Source organism: Ranitomeya variabilis, chromosome 2 (genome assembly GCF_051348905.1).
Source record: "Ranitomeya variabilis isolate aRanVar5 chromosome 2, aRanVar5.hap1, whole genome shotgun sequence".
In the NCBI taxonomy this organism is placed as follows: Eukaryota; Metazoa; Chordata; class Amphibia; order Anura; family Dendrobatidae; genus Ranitomeya; species Ranitomeya variabilis.
The window spans coordinates 485,771,729-485,796,456 of NC_135233.1; the positions used below are offsets into that span (position 1 = coordinate 485,771,729).

The following is a 24,728-nucleotide window of genomic DNA, read 5'->3' on the forward strand; positions in this document are numbered from 1 at the left end:
AGTATGGAGCTTAGTTGGGATTGATATGATTGGCCCTCTTCAGGAAACATCAAATGGCAACAAATATATAGTTGCTGCCACTGATCATTTCTCCAAATGGACTGAAGCAACAGCTGTCCCAGATAAGAGTGCCAAGTCAGTGGCAAATTTTTTGTACTCCGTTATCTGTCGCCTTGGCTGTATGGAGACTCTGATTAGCGACCAGGGACGAGAGTTTGTAAACTCGATCATTGACAACCTGATGGAACATTTTCAAACAGATCACCGTATTTCATCTGCATACCACCCACAAACAAATGGCCAGCGGGAACGTGATAATCGGACACTTAAAGAAGCTCTTAGTAAGCTTGTCAATGACCAAGGAAACAACTGGGATCAATTCATCCCTGGTGTTCTGTTTGCCTATCACACATCTGTGCATGCTTCAACCAAGGTTACTCCATTTGAGGTCATGTATGGACGGAAGGCCAAGCTTCCCATGGACCTTAATCCCTCAAAAGATGATACGGTGGATCCCATGCCCATTTCAGATCATGCCACCCCTGATGTGCTAAATACACTGTCAAGCATTCTTAAAAAGCTGCACTCAGACGTCAGTACCAACATCCACTCTGCTCAAGAACACCAGAAGTGTGCCTTTGATCGCCGACACAAAAGCAACAAAGAAATCACTGCTGGTACCATAGTTTATATCAAGAATCAGCGCCGTATTCAACGCATAGGTTCAAAGATGGAACCACGCTGGATTGGACCTTATTTAGTTGTGGAATCCTTGACCAAGGGACGAGTAAAACTTAAGAACAACAAAACTGGCAAGATATTAAGCAACACATACCACACCAGCAACCTAAAGATTTACCAGGATAAAGAGGCTTCTCCACCATCCGATGATGATTATTCCAGTGACTCTGCCACACAGAAAAATAAGCAAACTAAGGCTTTCAACCTACTACCAAGTTCAAGAAGGAAGTATCTTAGCACCACTCTTGGCCTTACGTTTAGTAAGGTTGTATACTGTGGATGCAGACGAGACCTTGAACAACCACGGCGTACATATAAAACCAAAGGTGATGGAAACTGCTTCTTCCGGGCCATCAGCTACATCTTGACAGGAACAGAGGACAACCATTCCCTTCTCAGAGATAAAGTCATCCACCATATGAAAACTGACTTGACAAAAAAACTACAGGACTACTTGAACCAAAATGTGAATGAATATGTGAACATCTCTGGAATCTCTCGTGATGGAGTCTGGGCAACTGATGCAGAGATCATGACCACGGCGAATCTGTTGAGTTGCGACATAATAATCTACACAAACGTCGGTGACTCCATGGATTGGTTGACATATCCTGCAAGCTTCAATCTGCAGTCAACAACTGAACATGCACTGTATCTTGAAAATAAGCACGATCATTTCAATGTTGTTATCAGTGTTTAGCTTTAAACGTTAATTTGGTAGCAAGGACATGCTAGACTAAATGTCATAATACACAGAATGACTGTTGGGCGATTTGTTGCCCCAGATAATTGCATTGCATGATAAGTGACTTATAGCTAATGAGAAATTATTGCCCCCCCTCCCACCGCTAGGTGGTGCTGGCTCTGCTTCTACAAGCTCCAACGGCACTAGCCAGGTGCCGCTCTCCTCTATGGCGCCTGGCTGTGACGTCGGCGCATGGAGAGGCAGCGCCACCTAGCGGCAGGAGGGGGACCCCGTCTACCAGGAGACGGGCAGCGGCGGTTAGCGAGGGGGGGTAATCGGGCAGCCCCCCTAAGGTAACTATAAAATGGGGGGGTATTTGTAATGCATATGCATTACAAATACCCCCCTTTACAACTACTTTTGCCATGGGCAAAAGTTTTGTATAGTGGGAGGTACTCTTTAAGAATTGTCAGTTTGGTTTCTCAATAAAATGTTGAAGCATTAAGTAATTCTTGTGTATATCACTCAATGCAAATGATTTCATTGGGGTATAATATGAGCTGAGAGGTATAAATTGGGCTAGGCAACTTTAACCCCAGATTAGTTACATAATCTGGCCTGGAGGGGTATAGTTTGGCCTAGGCTATTTTACACCCCGGGGTATAGTTTGGCCTAGGCCAGTTTATGCCCGGGTATACTCTGGCATAGACCAAATTATACCCGGGGTTAATCTGGGACAGGGTTACTTTGGCCTGTTACACCGAGGAACCCTTTTACTGGTTGCTATGGGATTTTACATGACCACTTTATCCTAGCAATGCCTTGTATATGCTTGGAAAAGGGGTTTATCTACCTTGGGGGCACCCTGCTTGCTATAGGGTTTTACATGGTGTAAGTACCTTAGATTGATCATTTGAAATCGCTTAGCAACCAGGAAAAGAGTTCCCCAGCCTCCATGCAATGCTGCGACAGTGCCCCCAAGGTAGATAAGCCCCTTTTCCAAGCGTATCCAAGGCGTTGCTAGGATAAAGTGGCCATGTAAAATCCCATAGCAACCAGTAAAAGGGTTCCCCGGCTTCCCCGCAGTGCTGTGAGGGTGCCCCCAAGGTAGATAAACCCCTTTTCCAACCGTATCCAGGGCGTTGCTAGGATAAAGTGGCCATGTAAAATCCCATAGCAACCAGTAAAAGGGATCCCCACCCACCCCGCAGTGCTGTGAGGGTGTCCTCCAAGGTAGATTAACCCCTTTTCCAAGCGTATACAAGGCGTTGCTAGGATAAATTGGTCATGTAAAATCCCATAGCAACCAGTAAAAGGGTTCCCCGGCTTCCCCGCAGTGCTGTGAGGGTGCCCCCAAGGTAGATAAACCCCTTTTCCAACCGTATCCAGGGCGTTGCTAGGATAAAGTGGCCATGTAAAATCCCATAGCAACCAGTAAAAGGGATCCCCACCCACCCCGCAGTGCTGTGAGGGTGCCCCCAAGGTAGATTAACCCCTTTTCCAAGCGTATACAAGGCGTTGCTAGGATAAATTGGTCATGTAAAATCCCATAGCAACCAGTAAAAGGGTTCCCCGGCTTCCCCGCAGTGCTGTGAGGGTGCCCCCCAAGGTAGATAAACCCCTTTTCCAACCGTATCCAGGGCGTTGCTAGGATAAAGTGGCCATGTAAAATCCCATAGCAACCAGTAAAAGGCTATAGTCTGGCCTGAGGGTATAGTGTGGCCTGTTATAGTTTGGCCTAGGCTGTTTTACATCCTTAGGTATAGTTTGACCTAGGCCAAAATATACCCAGGGTTAAATGTAGCCTAGGCCACTTTAACCCTGGGGGGTATAATGTGGCCTGGAGGGGTATAGTTTGGCCTAGGCTATTTTACACCCCGGGGTATAGTTTGGCCTAGGCCATTTTATGCCTGGGTATAGTTTGGCCTAGGCCAGTTTATACCCCGGGGTATACTCTGGCCTAGGCCAAATTATACCCGGGGTTAATCTGGGACGGGGTTACTTTGGCCTGTTACACCGGTACAGAGTACCCCATAGCCCTACTGGGGGCGCTCCACATGCCTCTTCATGATTCTGGAGCACCTACTGAGTGGTGTACGTCTCCATGTGCTACACCAGAGATCTTAACCCAGTCGTGGACTAAAGTGAAATTTCTGGAATACAAAACGCCAGTGCTCGTCATGAATTAGAGGAGCTGTGGCGTTACGCCCCACACTGCATTTCAGCGAAGCTGGGAGAAGCTGGCATGAAGACACAAAGTCCAAAAACTTTGGGGCAATTCTGAGTTATGCCTAAATTTTGCAATTTTTCAATGTTTTTGCACTCCAATTCTGTCTTGAAAATTTTGATGAATCGCGCCCTATGTCTAAGTCCAGCCATTTGAGTACTGAAGATAGAAAGTAGAGATTTTTTTTTTCTCATCAGAGAAAAAACGATGATATGCTGACCAAACTCTGATGCAGCCCCGATCAAAAACACAGTTGCCACTGTGATTTTCTCGTGTGGAACATCTGTCTGACACACGCATGAGCCCTTACTGCTAGATATTAATGTTGCTTGAGTCTAGTATATAGAGTGACACCAGTGGCCTAGGGGCATGCACATATGCAGGATTTCCTTTCTGAATAATGAAGATTGTATGCAATATCCCCAACCCAACTTTATTTTACATTTCAACACTCGCATATTGGAAAAACACACACACATTCCTTTCCAATTCTGATGGATTATACCCTGCTGCCCAGATTAGTCGGGGTTTCGGTGAATTTGCTCATTCATGTGCACAAGACCAAGAATTGCTCCATAAATGGCAATTAAACTCTATTCTCATTCACATAGAGAACTACCTATAACTCTTCCAGCCACTGCAGGGTATTCAGAGAAATCACTGACCAAGCTGGTAACCAAGGAGCCTCAAACGAGCGCTAAAGGCTTCTCGGTTGATGTAGAACTTCGCAGGCAAGCTACATTTTAGTGTTACTCTTGTCCTAAAAAATACCTTTTTGTGTTTGATATACTGGATAAGCCTACTAATGGGTCATTGATGACGCGTTGGAGTCTCCTAGAATCGCTTTAATTTTCTGATCCACATTTTTTTTTTTCAGAGGATGGGAGAATGCCAGGGGTTGAGTGAATTTTCATGAGAAGATGCTAATTAACTGCAAACACATGATGGCCATCTATTCTGCTATCTAAAGGTGGCCATGTACAGGAACTCAAAACCAGCTGAACCTGCCAATTTGTGGCAATCCTAATGCATATTGTTCTCGGTAACTCCCCAATTGTAGATGCCAAGAAGGTTTGGGCATGTCCGATTTCAACATGCTTAAGTCTTTATTCGTGCAGGCTAATGTAGATGACTGGCACCAGCTTATTTCTCTCTTCTCAATGAAATAGACATTGACATTAGGCAGAGCCAGACATGCCTGTTTATGGGGAGTCGTGAGAAATGGCACTTGGCCAGACACTCATGTGCACAACTAGTCTAAGCCTAAGGGGAGAGTCAGACTGCTGTATAACTTGGACGCAATGCTCGGACTGGCCATCGGCTGTCTCAACCTGAGCATGATAGCTTGTGTTTCTATGCAGGTGTCACGCTTGTCGGGAGAGCCCATGGTCAGTCCAAAAATTGCGTTGTGTGACCCTCGTCCAAGTTATATGGCCGTGTGAATCTTCCCTTTAAATTCATTATTTACTAGATGTTTGGAATGGTTGGCACCATCAAAAGGTGTTGCAATTTTTTTTTATTAAATTCATAATTTGAGCCTGGTATAAAAAAAAAAATACAATCAGCAAAAAAAAAGAGGCACAAAAATTGCACTTTGTCAAATGTTGGCTATAAGCAATAAGGAAATAAGAAACTACAGATGTGCATACCCACACCACTTTTGTAACATAATCCACATGCCAAATATAATTTGTCTTCATTTAAAATCTATATGATGTATGATAATTTTGAGAAGGCTAAATGATACATCGCAGACATCTGCTCCGAGGCATGACCACTGATAACAGGTACAGAGATTACTTATACCTGTATGTCTGAGTTTTATGACTATTGAGTTAATAACTAGTGATGAGCGAATATACTCGTTACTCGAGATTTCTCGAGCATGCTCGGGGGTCCCCCGAGTATTTTTTTTAGTGCTCGGAGATTTAGTTTTTATTGCCGCAGCTGAATGATTTACATCTGTTAGCCAGCATAAGTACATGTGGGGGTTGCCTGGTTGCTAGGGAATCCCCACATGTACTTATGCTGGCTAACAGATGTAAATCATTCAGCTGAGGTGGGGAAAACGAAATCTCTGAGCACTACACATCACTACTTGTGACTCCTCCATCATGTGACTGATCACATGATCTTGACATCACACCGGTCCTGTCAGGACTCTTTATGTGGAGATATGGTGGACCCCCTCCCACCCGCTCTATGGAGGTCCACTAAAACCAGCCCCTCACAGAACTCTCATTTCATCCTCTCAACACCTACTGTGCTGAAGGAAACTACTCTGGTTATACATCACTGACGCCATCATGCGCAGTGACACGTATCTCCCCTCCAACACTTCACCAGTGACTTGTCACACCACATATGTAAAGCATGCTCTTTTTCCGTGTCTCTGCCCCATCTACTGCATCACTATTTACCAGGTCATAATGTAACTAGTACCAAAAACAGAATAACAACAAGCACTGTTGCTTTACAGTGCTGTGGTTCTGGGCTCAAATCCCACCAATGACAACATCTGCAAGGAGTTTGTTCTCCCCATGTTTGGTTCCTCTCACATTCCAAAGACATACTGATGGGGAACCTAGGGGACAATGACGATATTGTCTGTAAAGTGCTGTGGAATATGATGGCGCTGGAAAAGTATAATAAATAAAAAATCCGGTGTTTTTCTACACATGAACCTAAAGATTTCAGTTGTATTTGTCACTCTGCAACTTGTCCCATGATTGTGTACAGTTTCAGGTTGAGGTGACACTGCATGGTCTCTGTCTGACCTCACCATTTTGCTCAGTATTTTGTATTATGTATGTGTTTTTGGCATGCATGTTGTCACTTACAGGCAGGACGTAGATGATGTTGTCCCTTCTATAAGAGTAAAACCTCACTCCATAGAGCCAGGGTTTCTTCGGTGAGGAAGTTTGGTGCAGTTAAGATGCTGAAGTTTGTAGACCAAGTACCTAAATCCAAAGAAGCATGGATGGATTTGCATGGGAAGAGTTTGCATGGTATGTGATTTATGGGTGTCTTTCTAGAACGTTTTTCGTACTGGGTTCAGAGGAGATTAAGGAAAGCGTCCACCTTTTATAGTTTGAGAAGATGTTTTGCATTCTGTAGTTTGTTTGGTTTTCTGTGTTCACGGTAACTAGGGATAAAATTTCTGAGAGAACCATATTTATTGAAGCAAAGGTAAATTGCTCTGTGCCTTTAGGGTAGATGAGCGATAAAGAAAACCGGAAGACATATCTGGTGCCGGTGATACGATATGAATGTCTTAGAATGACTATTGACCAGGTGTTTCTCCGTACAATATATTTGGGGTATGTCATATGGAGGTGATACTATGTGAATGAGATTTTCTGACTGTTTTTCCATAATAATGATGTTTGTGTGCCACATTAAATAACAGCTTTATGGTCAACGATACCTGATTTGAGCCCTCTGTTGCTTTGCTCCAAATTACGGTACATACTTTGGATCTATCCGAGACGTCTATATTTTTATCATATACAAGATTGGAGTCGGACAAGTTTGATCATTCTTCTGCTCTTTCTCAGGTTTCAGTCCAGTGGGCGGTCCTATGAGTGACTGACAGCTTTCTGTGTATAAGTGTGCATACAGTCCAGTGGGCGGTCCCAATCACTGATGGGCCCGCCCACTGGACTGAAAACCCAAGAAAAAGCAGAGGTTTAAATGATAAAAGCACGGGTTATACTGAATTTTGTTTCTCACAAAACTGTCAGTCTTTGTCATTTAATTGGTCCTGGACGTATAGTCAACTCTATATATCCACTTCTCTAAAGAGAAAATAAAATATTCTGTGGTTATTTTAGTTTTTGTATGCCTTTTTAAAAATTGGCCTTCACATGTATGCATACAGGATTTGCTGACGTTTCGGTCAGAGATCAAGAATGCAAAATGGTTAACGCTTGTTTTTCAGGTAAAAACCAGAAACCTGACTGACAGCACGTTGTAGTCCTTATTTGACACCGTAAACCAAACTGTAGTCTTTGCATGCATGCCCCAAAGCGGAGTCCTCGCAACTGCACAGAATGTGAGAACCTAGATATAAGCATTCCCACCGAGTTCCAGACAAGTGATTGATAAGTAGTAATATGGCTACTTGTCAGACGGCAGGTGACGCATCCAGGATAAATGGCTTTATGGTATATTACTAATTTGGGAGAACAGTATTTGGGTTGGCATCTTATGTATAAGTTGTCAGGTGGAGGCACTCAGAGCCATTTAAAGAAATCCGTGTGAGCTGCAATACCAGACACAACCTTTGGTCAACAGTGGTGCTGTTTTCTCTTCTAATTGTAGGCATTTTCTATTATGACAAGTCTTGTTCCCTTCTCTTCACAGAGAGCTACTCTTCCTCCTCTCGATCCCAGCAGTATGGCACTGTGCCAAATACCTACAGCTCCCGCTCCCAGATCCTCAGCAGTGATCCAAAGATGTCGGTAAGTACCTGTAATGGGAATCCAGTGGGGGTGGAGTGATCTGGTGTGATTCTGTAAATGTAGCACAAACATCCTGTAATATAATCATGATCTAGTTCAAATACTAGCTGGATTTTTTAATTATTTTTTATTTTTTTGGCTTATCAGACAAGACCCCGTTGTACTAACCCGGGTATTTTCCTGATGATCATGACATTCAGGGGTGCCAAGAACAAAGTAGTATTGCCTGCTCTGTTCAGATGGTTAAAATGAATCTGAATGCAGGTTTTTTTGGTATGTAATCCGAGAGCCACACAATGTAGGGGCAGAGACCCTGATTCCAGTGATGTCACTTACTAGGCTGTGTTCTGATGTTTCAATAAAAGCATTGCTTTATCAGCAGTAGATTATCACTACAAGACTAGGTGTCTCGATCCTCCTGGTCCAACTATGCCTCCAGCACTGATTGGCAGATTTCTGTGTACACTGTATATGGACAGAAAGCTTCCAATCAGAGGTGTGGGCAGTGATATACAGGGCTCAGCATTCAGAGCTTTGCTAGATCTGCAGAAGAGGAAACGGTGGTTGTATCATAACTGCTGCACCTACTAAACTAAGCAATGCATCATTGGAATCAAGGTCTTTGTCCCTACATCATGCCATTGTCAGATTACATAGCAAAAACTTGCTGACAGGAGAGCTGCTCAAACAGATTGATTCTTTGTTCTCGCTCCTAGAAGAGAACCCTGGTGCAGGATGTCCGTATTCCATAATGGAGGAACTAGACATGGCTTATCTTAATGAGGCAACCCTTTTTTATTTTTTAACCCCTTTCCAACTTTGGGCGTAATAGCATGCCCACGTCGGAATCCCTAGCTTTTGATTTGGGCTGTGGCGCTGAACAGCTGATACGTGCCTCTAACAGCCGCGGGTGGAATCGCAATCCACCAGTGGCTGTTAAACCTTTAAATGCCGCTGTCAATCTGACAGTGGCATTTAACTCGCGCTTACGGCAAGTGCACCGGAAATCCCGCCCATCAGTGATCCTCGTCACATGATCGTGGGTCACCGATGGGTTGGCATGACAACCAGAGGTCTCCAGAAGACCTCTATGGTTGTAATAGCTAGATTACTATGAGCGTCACCCCGTGGTCGGTGCTCATAGCAAGTGAGCATTTCTGTTACATTTCTGATCATCGCCTGTATGTAGCAGAGCCGACCGGACAACTGCAGCTTCTAGTCTCCAATGGAGACTATTGATACATGCAAAAAGTAAAAAAAAAAACTTTTAAAAAATATTAAATAAAAAAAATATAAAAGTTCAAATCACCCCCCTTTTGCCCCGTTCAAAAAAAAAAAAAAAAAAATCAAACGTGCACATATTTGGTATCGCCTCATTCAGAATTGCCTGATCTATCAATATAAAAAAAAAGAATTAACCCGATCACTAAACAGCGTAACAGGAAATAAATTCAAAACGCCTGAGCTACATTTTTTTGGTCGCTGCTACATTGCAATAACGGGCGATCAAAAGATTGTATCTGCACCAAAATGGTATCGATATAAATGTCCAGCTTGGTGTGCAAAAATAAGCCCCCACCCAGCCCCAAATTGGGAAAAATGGAGACACTACTGGTCTCGGAAAATGGCTCCATTTGTTTACAAAATTTGGGATTTTTTTTTCACCGCTTAAGTAAAAAAGAACCTAGACATGTTTGGTGTCTATGAATTCATAATGACCCGGAGGATCTTATTGGCTGGTCAGTTTTAGCATTTAGTGACCATGGTAAAGAGAAAAAAAAAAAAATGCGACACTGGGATTGCACTTTTTTGCAATTTCACCGCACTTGGAATTTTTTCCCGGTTTTCTAGTACACGATATGTTAAAACCAATGATGTCGTTCAAAAGTACAACTCGTCCAACAAAATATAAAAGTTATGGCTCTGGGAAGAAGGAGAGAAAAAAACAAAAACTGAAAATGGCCCCGGGGGTTAAACATGCTACAATTTTCTGTTGCTTCTTTATATAACCAAACACAACTTTTTGCTTTGTTTCTTGCAGTCTGCTCGATCCTCTGGGTATAGCACAATGGGAGGTATGCGCACAAGCTACTCTTCCCGCTCTGCTGTGGATATTGGGGGAACACAAAGAATCAGCGTAGCTCCACAGCCGCAACCACAACGTCAATACTCTCGTCCAAACTCCTACCATGAACGAGTGTACCCAAGCAAAAGGGAATATGATACTATGTCTCTCAGGTCTTTGCGTATGGGCGATGGTGATGAGCGATATGACCAGGGATCTTCTCGTTCAGGCTACTACACACGCCAAATGTCTTCTGCAAGTGCGGGACCGACGCTACAAAGGTCTCTCTCTGGCAACCTCGCCCAGGATGGTGGAACCTCGTGGGTGGAAAGAGCAGAGGTGGCACAGACTCGCACGATCCGTGCACCTGCAATGCGCACCTTACAACGTTTCCAAAGTTCCAACCGTGCTCGTGTGGCATCTGGTTCTTATGGGACACTGGCTTCGGTTGCCCCACAGCAAATGCAACAGCATCAGCAAAATCTTGTAGGCTCTAGTTATGTAAGTAACATCATTGAACAAACCTCTCGGGCCCCCTCCGTGCGGAGCTTGGCAGAGTCTTCACATCAAGTGCAAGAAATCAGGGGCATGGATGTGTTTGATGGAAACAAAAGTTTGATTAGTCAACATTCTTTTGCAAGTGGGTAAGTCAAAGAAAAAATCTATGTATGGCACAAACTTGATATATTTTATTTATTTAGTGGTTGTATGAGATCAGAAGACGGCCTGGCTTCCTTTCTCCATGAAACAGTGTCATTCTTCTTTATAGGCGGCATCTTATATTGTAGCTTGGCACCATTCACTAGAGCGCTGTTAGTGCTTTGATTGTTCCTCACAACTATCACTACAAAGTTTGAGTGCACACTTTTTTCCATTTGGAAAAGTTAGATTCATTGAAGACAAAGTTGGCGTTAATTGTAATGTCAAATGGCATAACCAATATAATTAAAGCAAACTATCCTGCTATTCAGGTTTGATGACATGAACATGCCAACTGCTGTGAAATATCTTGCTGACGAGGACCCAAACCTACAGGTCACGGGAGCAGCTTACATCCAGCATCGGTGCTACAGTGATGCAGAAGCCAAAAAGCAGGTGAGCTATTGGTGAATAAGCGTGTATTCTACTCTGGCTGCAGTCCATAGAATCCATGATTGGCTCTATCCATCCAACTTTTTATTCTATACACTTTCCAGGCTCGGAGCTATCAAGCTATACCAATGCTGGTGAAGCTCTTTAATAATCCAAACCAAGAGGTTCAGCGTCACGCCACAGGGGCCATGCGTAACCTTATCTACGACAGTGCAGATAATAAGATTGCACTTGTGGAAGAAAATGGTATAAATGAGCTTCTGCGGGCACTCAAAGAACCAGATGATGAACTCCGGAAGAATGTGACCGGTACGTTCTATCTATGCGTTACTCCTTGCTATACATGTTCAATGGAAAAGTGGTTGGAATTCCCATTTGTATGAGCATTCTGAGCACCGCTTCACAAACGGAGGTCTTCGTTGGGGCTCCATTCACAAAATAACTACAAGTCCCATTGTTGGGACTGACAGCGCTATACATATATGGCATACCATGTGTACATGCCGTAAATGTATGTGGTGGAAATACGCTTTTAGTTTCTTACAAGTTACTTTACAATAGTGCCTACATGCTACCGATGGGATGATATATGAATGGCTTTCTTGGACATACCAACATCTAATTAACAATTAAAATCCCTCCATAAAAAATTACAGAATCTCTCCTACAATGTTGGGAAATAAAACTGACCATAGATATTAGGCTTAGAGGGAACCTGTCACCAGGTTTTCCCTATATAAATTATGGCAACCGCCTTTAAGGCAGCGTTTACAGCATTCTAATAAGCTGTATGTATGTCCTCGAGCCCCTCGACATAGCAAAAAGAAAAAGAGCTTTTATTATAACCCCCCATACAACATGGTCCAGTAAGATGGGTGTCACTGGTTTTGCTTTGGCCCTTCCGGTCTCCTTGCAATCACTGTCGTCCTTCTCTGTTTGATGTGGGTGACATGTCCTACGTCATCCACACAGTGACTCCCCCCTTCCTCCACCCCCAAATCGGGCTCCTGCACAGGCGTAGTTCACTCTGGGTAAAGTACTGAAGTGTAACTGCACTTACAGGTCACTTTTCAGAATAAGCGATTGTATCCGTGTGTACTTGAGGAATGACTGTTTCTGGACAGTTAATAACTTGTATCAAGCAACAGCTTCACCAGTTTGTGTGTTTCTACTTATTGGTCCCACCAGCCTTTTCCCCATCTCTCCTCCCATGAAGTTTTCCGGCAGCAAGTGCAATGTCGATTCCGCACTGCAGACAGATTTGTAGACAGATTCGAGCAGTTTTTTAGTTCTGTGAAAGTTCATTGCAGGAGACAAAAAGTTTCATAAGTGGGGAGAGAGGCATTTTCACTAATGTGTTAAAAAGGTTCTCATATTTGCACTATTCATTTATGAAAAAAAAAAGTGTAGTTAAAGGGAACCTGTCACCTGAATTTGGCGGGACCAGTTTTGGGTCATATGGGCGGGGTTTTTGGGTGTTTGATTCACCCTTTCCTTACCCGCTGGCTGCATGCTGGCCGCAATATTGGATTGAAGTTCATTCTCTGTCCCCGCCCATATGACCCAAAACTGGTCCCGCCAAATTCAGGTGACAGGATCCCTTTAAGTCAGGCCAGCCAGCCATCTAATATACGTGAAATGTTGAGCCTATGTTGGGTGGGAGAAAGGATCAGGCATGTTACATTTTAACATGTTCAATCCTCACATGTCAAGTGAGATAAGCCACCAGCAGAGGTGTCTGGCAGCTGATTTCCCTCTTTCTGTTGATAAAACACACGCGCTTGGATGAAACGACGGTACATGTACATGGGGCTATCGTTACGCTGATGGATCTTCCTGATGCAAACCTACTCACGAAGCGTTCAAAAATGTAATTTTTTTTTCACCTCTTGCAGGAATTTTGTGGAATTTGTCATCAAGTGACAACCTGAAATCTAGACTGGCACGTGATACTCTCGGCCCCTTAACTGACCGTGTGCTGTCTCCACTGTCTGGCTCACCAGGATCTGCTCTTATCCAACAGAATGCATCAGAATCGGAGATATTTTATAATGCCACTGGTTTCCTCAGGTAAAATGATAGCCTTAGAAGAACTTATCAGAATTATGTTCACACCAGCTTTAGTGCCACCAATGCAGATTCTATTGTATTGGAAGAAATCGGGTCTTGTGCTTCTGTCATACCGGGTTCCATTATAGGATGTAAGCACAGCCTCGGCCACTGTTTTTTTTTGTTTTGTTTTTGTTTTTTTCCTCTCTAGTTGTGGATTTAAAGGTGTATTCCCATCTCCTAGATCCTATCCCAATATTTGGTAGGTGTAATAATATTAGCACATACCTCCAATTAGAACTGTATAGATTTTCTGGTTCTATTTGTCTTTCGTCATGTGCAGGCATTGTAGGACCTTAGGTATCCATGGTTATGACCACTGATGTAGTGACAGCTAGTGGTTGTAACCATGGATACCTAAAGTCCTGCAGTGCCTCCACATGACGAAAGACATAGCAAATCAGAAAAACTATACTACATTTGTAATTGGAGGTATTTGCTAATATTTATTATTATTATTATTATTATTATTATTATTATACCTACTACATATTGAGATGGGAATACCTCTTTAAGGATGATGCATGGTTGGGTAAGGTTACTGTGAAAGCTTGAATTGCTGTAAATTGTCAGTGTTCTGTCTTTGTCTCATGTAGAAACCTGAGCTCAGCCAGTGAGGAGACGCGTCAGAAGATGCGTGACAGCTCTGGTCTGTTGGAGTCCTTGGTTGGCTACACAAACCAGGCATTACAAGCTGGAAAATCTGAAGACAAGGTGAGAAGCAGTTAGTGTAGGATAAATGATGATGATAATAATAATTTTTATTTATATAGCGCCAACATATTCCGCAGCGCTTTACAACTTATATAGGGAATATGTCAGCAGGTTTTAGCTATTTAATGTGAAAGCAACATAATATAGAGGTTAAAAGCCTGATTGCAGTATATCACTTATTGTACTGCGTGTTGCTAATTCAATAAAACCAAGGTTTTATCAGCAGGAGATTATCACTAGAGGACTAGTTAACCTGCTATCAGTTAGTCCAACCACACCCCTACCATTTATTGGCTGCTTTCTGCAGTGTATACAGAAAGCTGCCAATCAGTGGTGTGGGCGGGGTTATGCAGAGCTCCGCCTTCAGGGAACTGCTGGATCTACAGCAGAGAGAATGGGGGATTTTATCAAAACTACAACAAGCAGCCCTAGTAACTGAGCCTTCGGCGAGGCATTGTGAGTAGGTTAATAGAATATACCTCCATAGGACATATCTGGAAACTTTGACTAGAAACAAAAGCAATAATTTTTTATCTTTTTGCAGAGTGTGGAAAATGCAGTGTGTGTACTGAGGAACTTGTCTTTCCGACTTTATGATGAAATGCCACCATCTTACCTGCAAAGGCTAGAAGGTGCCCAGCGAGGAAAGACATTAGCTGGAGACGCCATTGGCTGTTTCACCCCTCAGAGCCGCAAACTTAAAGAGGTAATTCTCTGTTCCCTATATATTGAGTATAGCTGTGATAATCGTTACTTACCGGTATCGTCACGTTTTTGTATTTTTTGTTAGTTCCATTGCATAAAATGTATGCTTTTTTTTCTGTTCTGTCCACCAGCAGCAGCAGGGTTCAGATCTTGCAACCTTTGCGGAGATCTCTAGGGATCCCAAGGGAATGGAGCTGCTCTGGCACCCGCAGATAGTCAACCTGTACAACCGGCTACTGCAGCAGTGCGAACTAAACCGGCACACCACAGAGGCAGCCGCGGGGGCTCTACAGAATATCACTGCCGGAGACCGTAGGGTATGTAGCTCATATGTTTTTGTTTTTTTATTCAGACAGGAACATTATTCATTATGATGTTTCATTGTCATAATGCCTAAGCCAGATTTATCAATGTTTTGCTCCATTTATTACACCATTTTTTTGCCAAAATGTACAAATGATGAGAAAAGGGAGGCATGGGTAACATTTTGGTGTCAATTACAATATACACTGCTCAAAAAAATAAAGGGAACACTAAAATCCCACATCCTAGATAAATATTCCAATTGCAATTCTTTAGTAATTACATAGTGGAATGCGTTGAGAACAATAAAACGCAAAAATGATCAATGTAAATTAAAATTAATATCCCATGGAGGTCTGGATTTGTAATGTTCAAATCAAAGTGGAAAATGAAATTACAGGCTGATCCAACTTCAGTGAAAATGCCTCAATACAAGGAAATGATGTTCAGTAGTGTGTGGCCTCCATGTGCCTGGGCATGCTCCTGATGAGGTGGTGGATGTTCTTCTGAGGGATCTTCTTCCAGACCTGGATTAAAGCATCAGAAAACTCCTGGACAGTCTGTGGTGCAATGTGGCGCTGGTGGACGGAATGAGACATGATGTCCCAGATGTGCTCGATTGGATTCATGTCTGGGGAATGATCGAGCCAGTCCATAGCATCAATGCCTTCATCATGCAGGAACTGCTGACACACTCCAGCCACATGAGGTCTGCAATTGTCCTGCATTAGGAGGAACCCAGGGCCAAACCGCACCAGCATATGGTCTCACAAGGGGTCTGAGGATCTCCTCTCGGTACCTAATGGCAGTCAGGCTACCTCTGGCTAGCACATGGAGGGCTTTGCGGCCCTCCAAAGAAATTCCACCCCACACCATTACTGACCCACTGCCAAAGCGGTCATACTGGAGGATGTTGCAGGCAGCAGAACGTTCTCCACGGTGTCTTAAGACTGTCATGTTTGTTACATGTGCTTAGTGTCAACCTGCTCTCATCCGTGAAGAGCACAGGGCACCAATGTCGAATATGCCAATCTCCCTGCAGTGTTGGGCTGTAAGCACAATACCCATTTGTGGACACTGAGCACTCATACCACCCTCATAGTCTGTTTCTGACAGTTTAAGCAGACACATGATTGTTAGTTGTCTTCTTGAGGTAATTTTGCAGGGCCTCCTATTCCTTTTTGCACAAATGAGGAGGTACCCGTCCTGATGCTGGGTTGTTGCCCTCCTATGGCCCTCTCCATGTCTCCTTGTGTACTGGCCTGTCTCCTGGTAACTGCTCCATGATCTGGACACTGTACTGACAGACACAGCTATGCTTCTTGCCACAGTCACAGTTGTAGACTCCGCCTCTAGGGGTGAGAGCAATGACAAAAATGCAAAAGTGACCAAAACAGCCAAAAAGGATGAGAACAGAGAAATGGTCTGTGGTCACCACCACTCCTTTAAAGGGGTTGTCTTGCTTATTGCCTATCATTTCTACCTGTTGTGTGTTCCATTTGCATAACAGCAGGAAAAATTGATTCACAATAGGTGTTTTGCTTCATAACTGGACAGGTTGATATCACAGAAGTGGGTCTGACTTGGAGTTATATTGTTTGTGTTCCCTTTTTGTTTTTTTTTAGCAGTGTATTTATGATCACATTATTACATACAAATAGCAAAAAAGTTGAATTTATATTGTAACCATTTTTAACATGTATAAAAAAATATCAATTTGAGCTAAATTTTCGCATTGACTTGGGACATTTGACACATTGGTCTGAGGATCTTATCTAGCATTAGGAAGTATACATCCATGCTTAAAAGCGACCTGTCAGCAGGTCAAGTGACACATTTTTTCTCTTATTTTATTACCGCTGCTCCCCTGAGCGCAATTCAAATAGATTTTTTTTTTTAATTAGCCCTTCTGTTTCAGATATGGGGCTTTTTTGTTTAGTGCTCTGAATATGCTAATTTTTATGGTCTTTACAAGGAGATATTGCTCACAAAACTCTGCAGGGACAAGTCATTAGGCTGTCCTGCATAATTATTCTATGAGCAGTGCTCCCTTAGCAAAAAAACCCATAAAAAATTACATATTATACACACTAATTTAAAATGCCACTATCTCTGAATCTGTATAGCGGATTAAAAAACAAAACAAAACACTTTTTACCTAGACACATGTCTTCTATAAAAAGTCACACTGCTGTAATTTGGCTCCAAGTTTATCTTTAAGGTGCGTCAATTGATTAATTATTGAGAGGTGGAGTTGATGTGAGTTCACTAAATATTTGGCCAGATTATGCCTTTTTTTACATGTATGCCAGTGTCTATTGGTTCTGTGTGAACTTGCACACCCATTGAGTTGAATGAGACATAGCTGCAGTTCCACAAACAGGCTGTGGACTCATATGGCACGGCTTTTGGAAGTAACAATGTTTTTTTTTGTTCTAGAAAAGCCTTTTTTTTTTTTTTTTTTCATGATCCAAGGTTAACGCAACAATTTTACAAAAATTTTGCACTTTTGAGATGGCAAAGTCTATTTATACAGCATAGCAAGGGTCTCCCTAATGCTAATTTTGTGCAATTTTGCCAATCCACTCATTGGATCTGGCAATCTACATCTGTTCTAGCGTTAAAGAAGACATTGACGTGCTCATGCACACTGCCTTATTGTGGCCATAATTAATCAGCTGATGCAGTAAAATGGCCCTTTCTGCTCCTCACCCCCACCCCATTTATCTATATAATCGTCTAAGGGGTACTTCCGTCTGTTTGTCTGTCTGTTTGACTGTAACGGAACTCCAGCGTCGCTGATTGGTCCCGGCCGGCCGGGACCAATCAGCGACGGGCTTAGTCCGGCCGCGAATTGGCCCCTCCCTACTCTCCTCAAGTCAGTGCCCCCTCCCTACTCCCCTCCAGTCAGTGCCAGTGTGTCGCCCCCATCCTGGACCAACTTTTTACTATTGATGCTGCCTATGCAGCATCGATAGTAAATAGATATAATGTTAAAAATAATAATTAAAAAAAAAAAAAATGTGCTATTCTCACCTTCCACCGACCAGATTCGGTGGACACCGGAGGGTGAGTATATAACTATATTTTTTTATTTTAAATTTTTTTTTAACAGGGATATGGTGCCCACACTGCTATATACTAGGTGGGCTGTGTTATATACTGCGTGGCCTGTTTTATATATTACGTGGGCTGTGTTATATACTGCGTGGCCTGTTTTATATATTACGTGGCCTGTTTTATATATTACGTGGGCTGTGCTATATATTTCGTGGGCTGTGCTATATATTTCGTGGGCTGTGCTATATATTTCGTGGGCTGTGCTATATATTTCATGGGCTGTGCTATATATTTCGTGGGCTGTGCTATATATTTCGTGGGCTGTGCTATATATTATGTGGGCTGTGTTTATATACTGCCTGGCTGCTATATACTGCATGGGCTGTGTTATATACTACGTGGCCTGTGTTATATACTGCGTGGGCAGTGCTATATATTACGTGAGCTGTGCTATATATATATATATATATATATATATATATTTACATGGGCTGTGCTATATACTATGTGGGCTGTTATATACTATGTGGCTGCTATATACTACTTGGCTATGCTATATACTACGTGGCTATGTCATATACTATGTGGCTGTGCTATATACTATGTGGCTGTGCTATATACTATGTGGCTGTGCTAAGCGCGACATACATACAAACATATTCTAGAATACCCGATGCGTTAGAATTGGAGCGCCCCCACACCGCCGCAGGGCCGAGGGGTACCCGGAGCCGGGCCTCTAGGTCTCAGTCCTGGGGTTGTCACGGTGGCTAGACCCGGTCCGTGGCCCTGTCTGTCAGTGGGGGACGTCCGGTGCAATAAGTGGTGTTGTAACGGTGCAGTTGTGGGGTGCAGGTCGCGGTAAATAACGAGGACACCAGGTTGCAGTCTCTTTACCTCTTTACTGGAGATCTCTGAGTCCTCAGTCCAGAATACGGTTCACCAGGCTGCGCAAGTCCGGCCGGTCCAATGGCACCTCCAGAGTTCACTTCACAGGTGGAAATCGGTGCCTTCCTTCTTAGCGCTATGTGTTGTAGTCCTTCCCTGCTGTGCTTACGGAAAGTACCCCACAACCGTTGTGTCTGTTTCTTAAGTTCCCTCACAACTCGATTAAATGATGTTCTTCTAATCTTCCGTCCCTTCCTGATGTTACAGTTGGAACGGCACCCGTTTGTCGGATAGGCCTGGAGTTCTTCCGGGACCCTAGAGACGCCCCTCTCCCGCAATTGCCTCCCAAGACTTCATAGGTGATGTGTGTTAGACAGCCCGCCGTAAACTGACTGTCCTGCCGCTGTTTAGAGTATTGCTTGAAGCTGAATGTTATAATACTCCCTCGGCGTTCCGGCCACCGGTAGTGCGCCTCAGTAGGGTGTTGCTTCGGTCTTACAGCACGACCCCTACTGGAATTCTCCTATTGCTTGATCTCGTTTCTCACTCAGCACAATCTATCTCGCTTCTAGTCCTTTCTTAGGGCACCGCCGCTATTCTGAGCAGGCACGGTCCCGTTACGTTCTTTCCAATGCCAAGCCTCTGCCAGGATCCCACCCCTGGCAGAGACCCTACTGTCTCTTCCTCCACAACACCCTCTGCCACTGAGTGTTGCTTCGTCCAATCCAGTCAGCTTTCTGATCTAACTTCCTGCCTGACCCCCGGTTTACCCACTATGGTGGGGAGTGGCCTAATGAATAGCACCCTTAGCTCCCCCCGGAGGCCCAGCTGTGAAATGTATTGGTGTCTGTGATACCTGGTCAGATGAACTCCTTCAGTGCCATCGAACGCACCATGGCTCCCCATAGTGGCGGAGCCACAGTACTGCAACGACCAGGACTCTGGGGCGCTGCAGAATCAGGCCACCATCTAGTATAATAATAATAATAATATACCTCTTATTTTACAAAGAAGTATTCTGAGCATAATACTGTAAGAATCTGCCCTAAAATTGTCTCTTTTCATATGAAGCGTTTCTTCTAAGGAAGAATGGCTCTGTTCAAATGAAAACCTACTCCCCATTGAAGGCTGATAGAGGGAGTCTCGTACAGCCCCTCTGCCAAGTGAATGAGCCCTAAATAAAAGGCAAGCTTGGCCGTGTCTGGTGCGGGGCGTGTAGAGTCAGGGAAACTGTCTGTTGATAGCGATCTTAAGTGTTTGTCCAGCTTAAGAGGAACAAGTACAAGAAATTGATCCAGTTGCATTTGTTCTACTTCTTGGAAGCCATGTTTAAACCCCTCCATAGTTAAATGTGTCTTTGTATTTTCACAGTGGGCAGCTGTTCTAAGCCAGGTGGCATTGGAACAGGAACGTATTCTAAACCCAGTTTTGGATCGCTTGAGGACTGCAGATCACAGCCAACTGCGTTCTCTCACAGGTCTTATCCGGAACCTGTCTAGACACGCCAAAAACAAGGATGAGATGTGTGAGTGCTGACTATATGACGCTCCTGTGACTTTTCCTCCACTTTCTATTTAGAATACTTATCTCTAAAGGTAGGTGTATAAAATGCTCTCTTTCCTCTTTCTCTCGATGCCTCAGCCACCAAGCTTGTAAGCCATCTTCTGGAGAAGCTTCCTGGTGAAAGTACAGATAAGAGTCCTCCTGCTGAGGTCATAGTGAACATAATTGCAGTCCTCAATAACCTGACTGTAGCTGGACCTCTGGCGGCCCGAGATATTGTATACTTCAATGGACTCAGCAAATTGATGTACATAAAGAGGAAAAGAGATGGGTAAGTAGAAGGCAATAGATGTACCCATTTATTGTGTGGTCACATCACTTTATAAATGTTTTATCATGGTGTCCCATATATGGTGTAACTTTAGAGTAGATAATATGAACATCCATTGGGAACAGCATCTGCAGTCCTTAGGATGGATTTCCCAACACCAAAAAATCTCACAATGTGGAGCGATAATATAAAAACTGTGTAACACAACAACCAATGTTCAAAGGAATTCCTTTATAAATTGTCTTTTTAAATGCAGGTTTGCACCAAAAATGGAATATTGGTACCTGAGTTAGTATTGCACTCCCCTATATTAGTTGTGCAAGACGCAACGCTTTAGGAGGCTTTTTTTACCTTATTTGTAAAAAATAAAATAAATGTAGACTCTGATTCCATCGACTATCACACAAACTAAAGTTTGGAAGGAACCTGGTCCAGCTGCCATGTTGGTAGTCTATTGCATTTGGACCAGAGCCCTACGAACCTCCACTTGCCTGCCAACATCCTTGGCACCTCTTCCGACTAATAGGCATACAATGATGACATTGCATCTGGTGAACAAATCAGAATATGACAGGGGAGGCTGGCTTGTAGGAAGAGGCTTGCAGATGTCTGGTCTGGTGGCCTTGGACTTCCAACGTGGCCACTAGTCCAGGATCCTGTGAATCTTTTTGCTCAACTCTAGATTAAACTGATGAAAATCTGAGTCTGAAATGCATCTTTAACTTACAGAAATAAAGAAGGGAATTTTAATGGCACCAATAATAAATTATCCAACAACAAAGAAAAATTGTTCCAGCTTCTTCATAAAATTTGATACTTTAATCCAACATATTAAAATAGAAAGGGACACACTCCTGGGACAATGCCATAGCACATGTGAAGAGAGCTACGCGTTTCGACCTTGCGGTCTTTGTCACAGTGTGACAAAGACCGCAAGGTCGAAACGCGTAGCTCTCTTCACATGAGCTATGGCATTGTCCCAGGAGTGTGTCCCTTTCTATTTTAATATGTTGGATTAAAGTATCAAATTTTATGAAGAAGCTGGAACAATTTTTATTTGTTGTTGGGATTCTACTACGTCGTCTCAGGACGAAGTTCCGTGCCTCTTGCATCTATCGGTGAGCTGGCTTTTTTTTCTCTTTTTTGTTTGATAATAAATTATCCAGCTTTCCCTGGTCATCAATGTTCAGATGAAGGGATTTTAGCCTTATAGACAGTTATGGGTTTTTCATCGAGGATGTAACAAATGGGGCAACTGTTGTCAGGTCAGGACATTGTCTCAAGATGGCAACACCGGTTTATCTTCCCTAAGGGAGACGGCAAATGGTATGAGGTTCACAAGGTATTGGCGTGAGGATCAGCAAGTGCTTGAGCCCTTTATTCTCAAACTGTCTCTAGTGAGAAGACCCTAAAAAAAAAAAATCTGGGAATGAAAATGGAGGCCTACAGAAGCGCAGTAGGGCCTTAAATTAATTATCTGCTTCCTTACAGCTCGAAGGTTGCCCATAACTCTAGTAAGACTATGTCCATGAGGCCTAAAAATCTTATTGCTATTGCTAACTGGGCTGTTTATTGGGGGGGGGGGTGTTAATCCTTTGATTCTTGCCTTCTTGCAGAAAATCTATTTAGTTTTGTCAGGTTACTAACACTTCTCTCCTCTCCAGTTCTGACAGTGACAAGACTTCCAGGGCTGCTTCCAGTCTTCTTACAAATATGTGGCAGTACAGCAAGCTCCACCGTGACTTTAAAGCGGTGAGTAATGCCATCATTTCTTTGTCCTACAGGTTGGTCAAATGCCAAATATGCCACCTCTCAATGTCTTGCTCTTCTTTCACAGAAGGGATACCGGAAGGAAGACTTTCTAAGCCCATGATGTGTTTTCTGCCAACTACACAAGTGCCTACTTTCTTCTACTCAGAAGATCACTAAGAGAATATGGATTATCTGAGTACTTCCCCTACCACGCATTTTATTTTTGGCACTCTAAATACAGTAAAGCCGTGTTTGTGGGGGGCAGTTTGTATTTAGATAGAAAAAAATGCATTAGTCTGCTTTTTATTTTGTAAAAAAAAAATTAAAAAATGAAAAATTAATGTATGGGCTTCTATGTAAAACTTAAAGTTGACCTTTTTTGATAAGTTTGGGTTTGTATATTAAATAAATGCGAACACGTACTGTTGAGCAGTAACACATACTCTTTTGGCTAACGCTCAACTGCAAAATGCCAGTTTGTCAATGTGACGTGTCCCAATAGTCTGATATTGAGCAATCGGTGTTGGATTCACCCTGTTTACACTACTGGACAACCCCTATTTAATGGAAATGGGGAGGGAAGAAAAATTTAAAATATATACCGGTCCATACTCAACAAAGATTGGGGTCGCTGTTCCATAGTGGCTGCAACGCTCATGTTAAGTGTCCCACTAGATGTGCGCCAAGTGGACTGGCAATGGGCGCAGTACCAGTCCAGGAGGTGAGCATGAATTATATTCTATTTTTTTTATACTTCCCTGGGCCTATTAAGGCATTTCAAGTAGTGGGTAAACCCTTTTTAATTAATTTATTCATACATTTTTAAGGAGGAATAAAAGAAGAGATTTTCTAAACTAAGTATATCATTGTGGTAGAGATCAGAGAACTCCTCCAAAGAAGGTTTTCTGCCAAAGTTACTTTTTAAGTTATATAATTTTCTATAGAAAGCTTGGTAATGACCAGTCTAACAACTAGACCTATACTATTGAGACTAGTAAAGACTGTCCACCACCATGTGGATCTACTGGAGGTCAAATTAGTCGCCACCAAGATTACCCGGATTTGGATATAAGAAAAATCTACTGAATGTAATTTTTGACACCTTGACCCAAATAGCTGTAGTGTTTTTGTTGTTTTCTTTAAATGCCCTAGTTTATAAGGAGACAAATCTGAATCATGTGCCTAATATGTTTTGGTCTATATTTGATAGTAAATATTATAAAATGCTCTTGTGGGTGCGGGCTGTTAATAATGTAAATTCCCAGTGTGAATGTTGGTAAATGTGTGTGTGTGTGTGTGTGGCCTGGGCAGCTGTGGGTAGATTGAGCGTCAGACTCCCTTCCTCCCCTAGGATTTTTGCAAATGAGAAAACACTGTGTAGTTTGTTGTGTTTTTTTTTTTTTTTTGTTTTTATTAATTTTAATCTCAGGGTAGTCATGTCCATGTTTTCTGCTTATGTCCTTGACTTGCTCCATTTTTGCAATGTGTTTTGTTCCTTCCTGTTTCATCCTTATAAAATACAGCACAGTGTTCCGGTAAACAATAAACGTTTGGAATTCTATTGCTGACGTTGTTTGCTTGTGATTTGACCTTCAGGGGTTAAGTGTGAGAACTCTCCAAAAAGAAAAAAAAAAAAAAAAAGCCTGCCTCACATTCCTGGGTGGAGGTGGAATCTTAATTCTCAGATGCCATTGCCTTGCTTGGGCCTGTCTTATGACAGGATCCCCTGAAGGTGAAGAGTAGATTACACACATGTGCTCCGTGTAGATATTTAATGTCTGCGATCCAAAGACAAAATGATTGTTTCGTATCTGCCCGCTATTCGGCTGCTGCGTTTCGAGTACATAATGAAGAACGGCTGTGAATGAGCTCAGGGTTTGGTCACTTCCTTAGGATCCTTAGGATATGTTCCCCCTGGGGCAGAAAATTCTCAGCACCAATGAATTTGGTGAGCTTTTTACCAAATCTCCGCTACTTGAATAGATACATATTGTAATTGGTGGTTTGTTTGTTTTTTTTCGGCCACCAGTGGTTCTCATAATTGGTTTTATTCCACAATGGAAAATCTGCAGATTGTCCATGAGTGAACATGT

The 24,728-nt window shown here is 42.9% G+C and overlaps 1 protein-coding gene across 2 annotated transcripts in view; it reads left to right on the forward strand.

Annotated features, from left to right (window-relative positions):
- Nucleotides 1-24,196, forward strand: part of PKP3 (plakophilin 3) — a 92,928-nt gene extending 68,732 nt beyond the window's left edge. Inside the window, exons 3-14 of one of the 2 annotated variants that reach the window (XM_077287858.1) lie at nucleotides 8,019-8,116; nucleotides 10,158-10,825; nucleotides 11,153-11,276; nucleotides 11,378-11,582; nucleotides 13,169-13,343; nucleotides 13,979-14,096; nucleotides 14,641-14,802; nucleotides 14,936-15,118; nucleotides 20,421-20,574; nucleotides 20,691-20,883; nucleotides 22,548-22,635; nucleotides 22,721-24,196. In XM_077287858.1, coding sequence (XP_077143973.1) covers nucleotides 8,019-8,116; nucleotides 10,158-10,825; nucleotides 11,153-11,276; nucleotides 11,378-11,582; nucleotides 13,169-13,343; nucleotides 13,979-14,096; nucleotides 14,641-14,802; nucleotides 14,936-15,118; nucleotides 20,421-20,574; nucleotides 20,691-20,883; nucleotides 22,548-22,635; nucleotides 22,721-22,756 — 2,204 coding nt within the window. In that variant the 3' untranslated portion in view covers nucleotides 22,757-24,196. Of the gene's footprint in view, nucleotides 1-8,018; nucleotides 8,117-10,157; nucleotides 10,826-11,152; nucleotides 11,277-11,377; nucleotides 11,583-13,168; nucleotides 13,344-13,978; nucleotides 14,097-14,640; nucleotides 14,803-14,932; nucleotides 15,119-20,420; nucleotides 20,575-20,690; nucleotides 20,884-22,547; nucleotides 22,636-22,720 lie in introns of both variants that reach the window. The other variant, XM_077287857.1, reaches the window with a different exon arrangement.
- The last annotated feature ends 532 nt before the right edge of the window (nucleotides 24,197-24,728 follow it).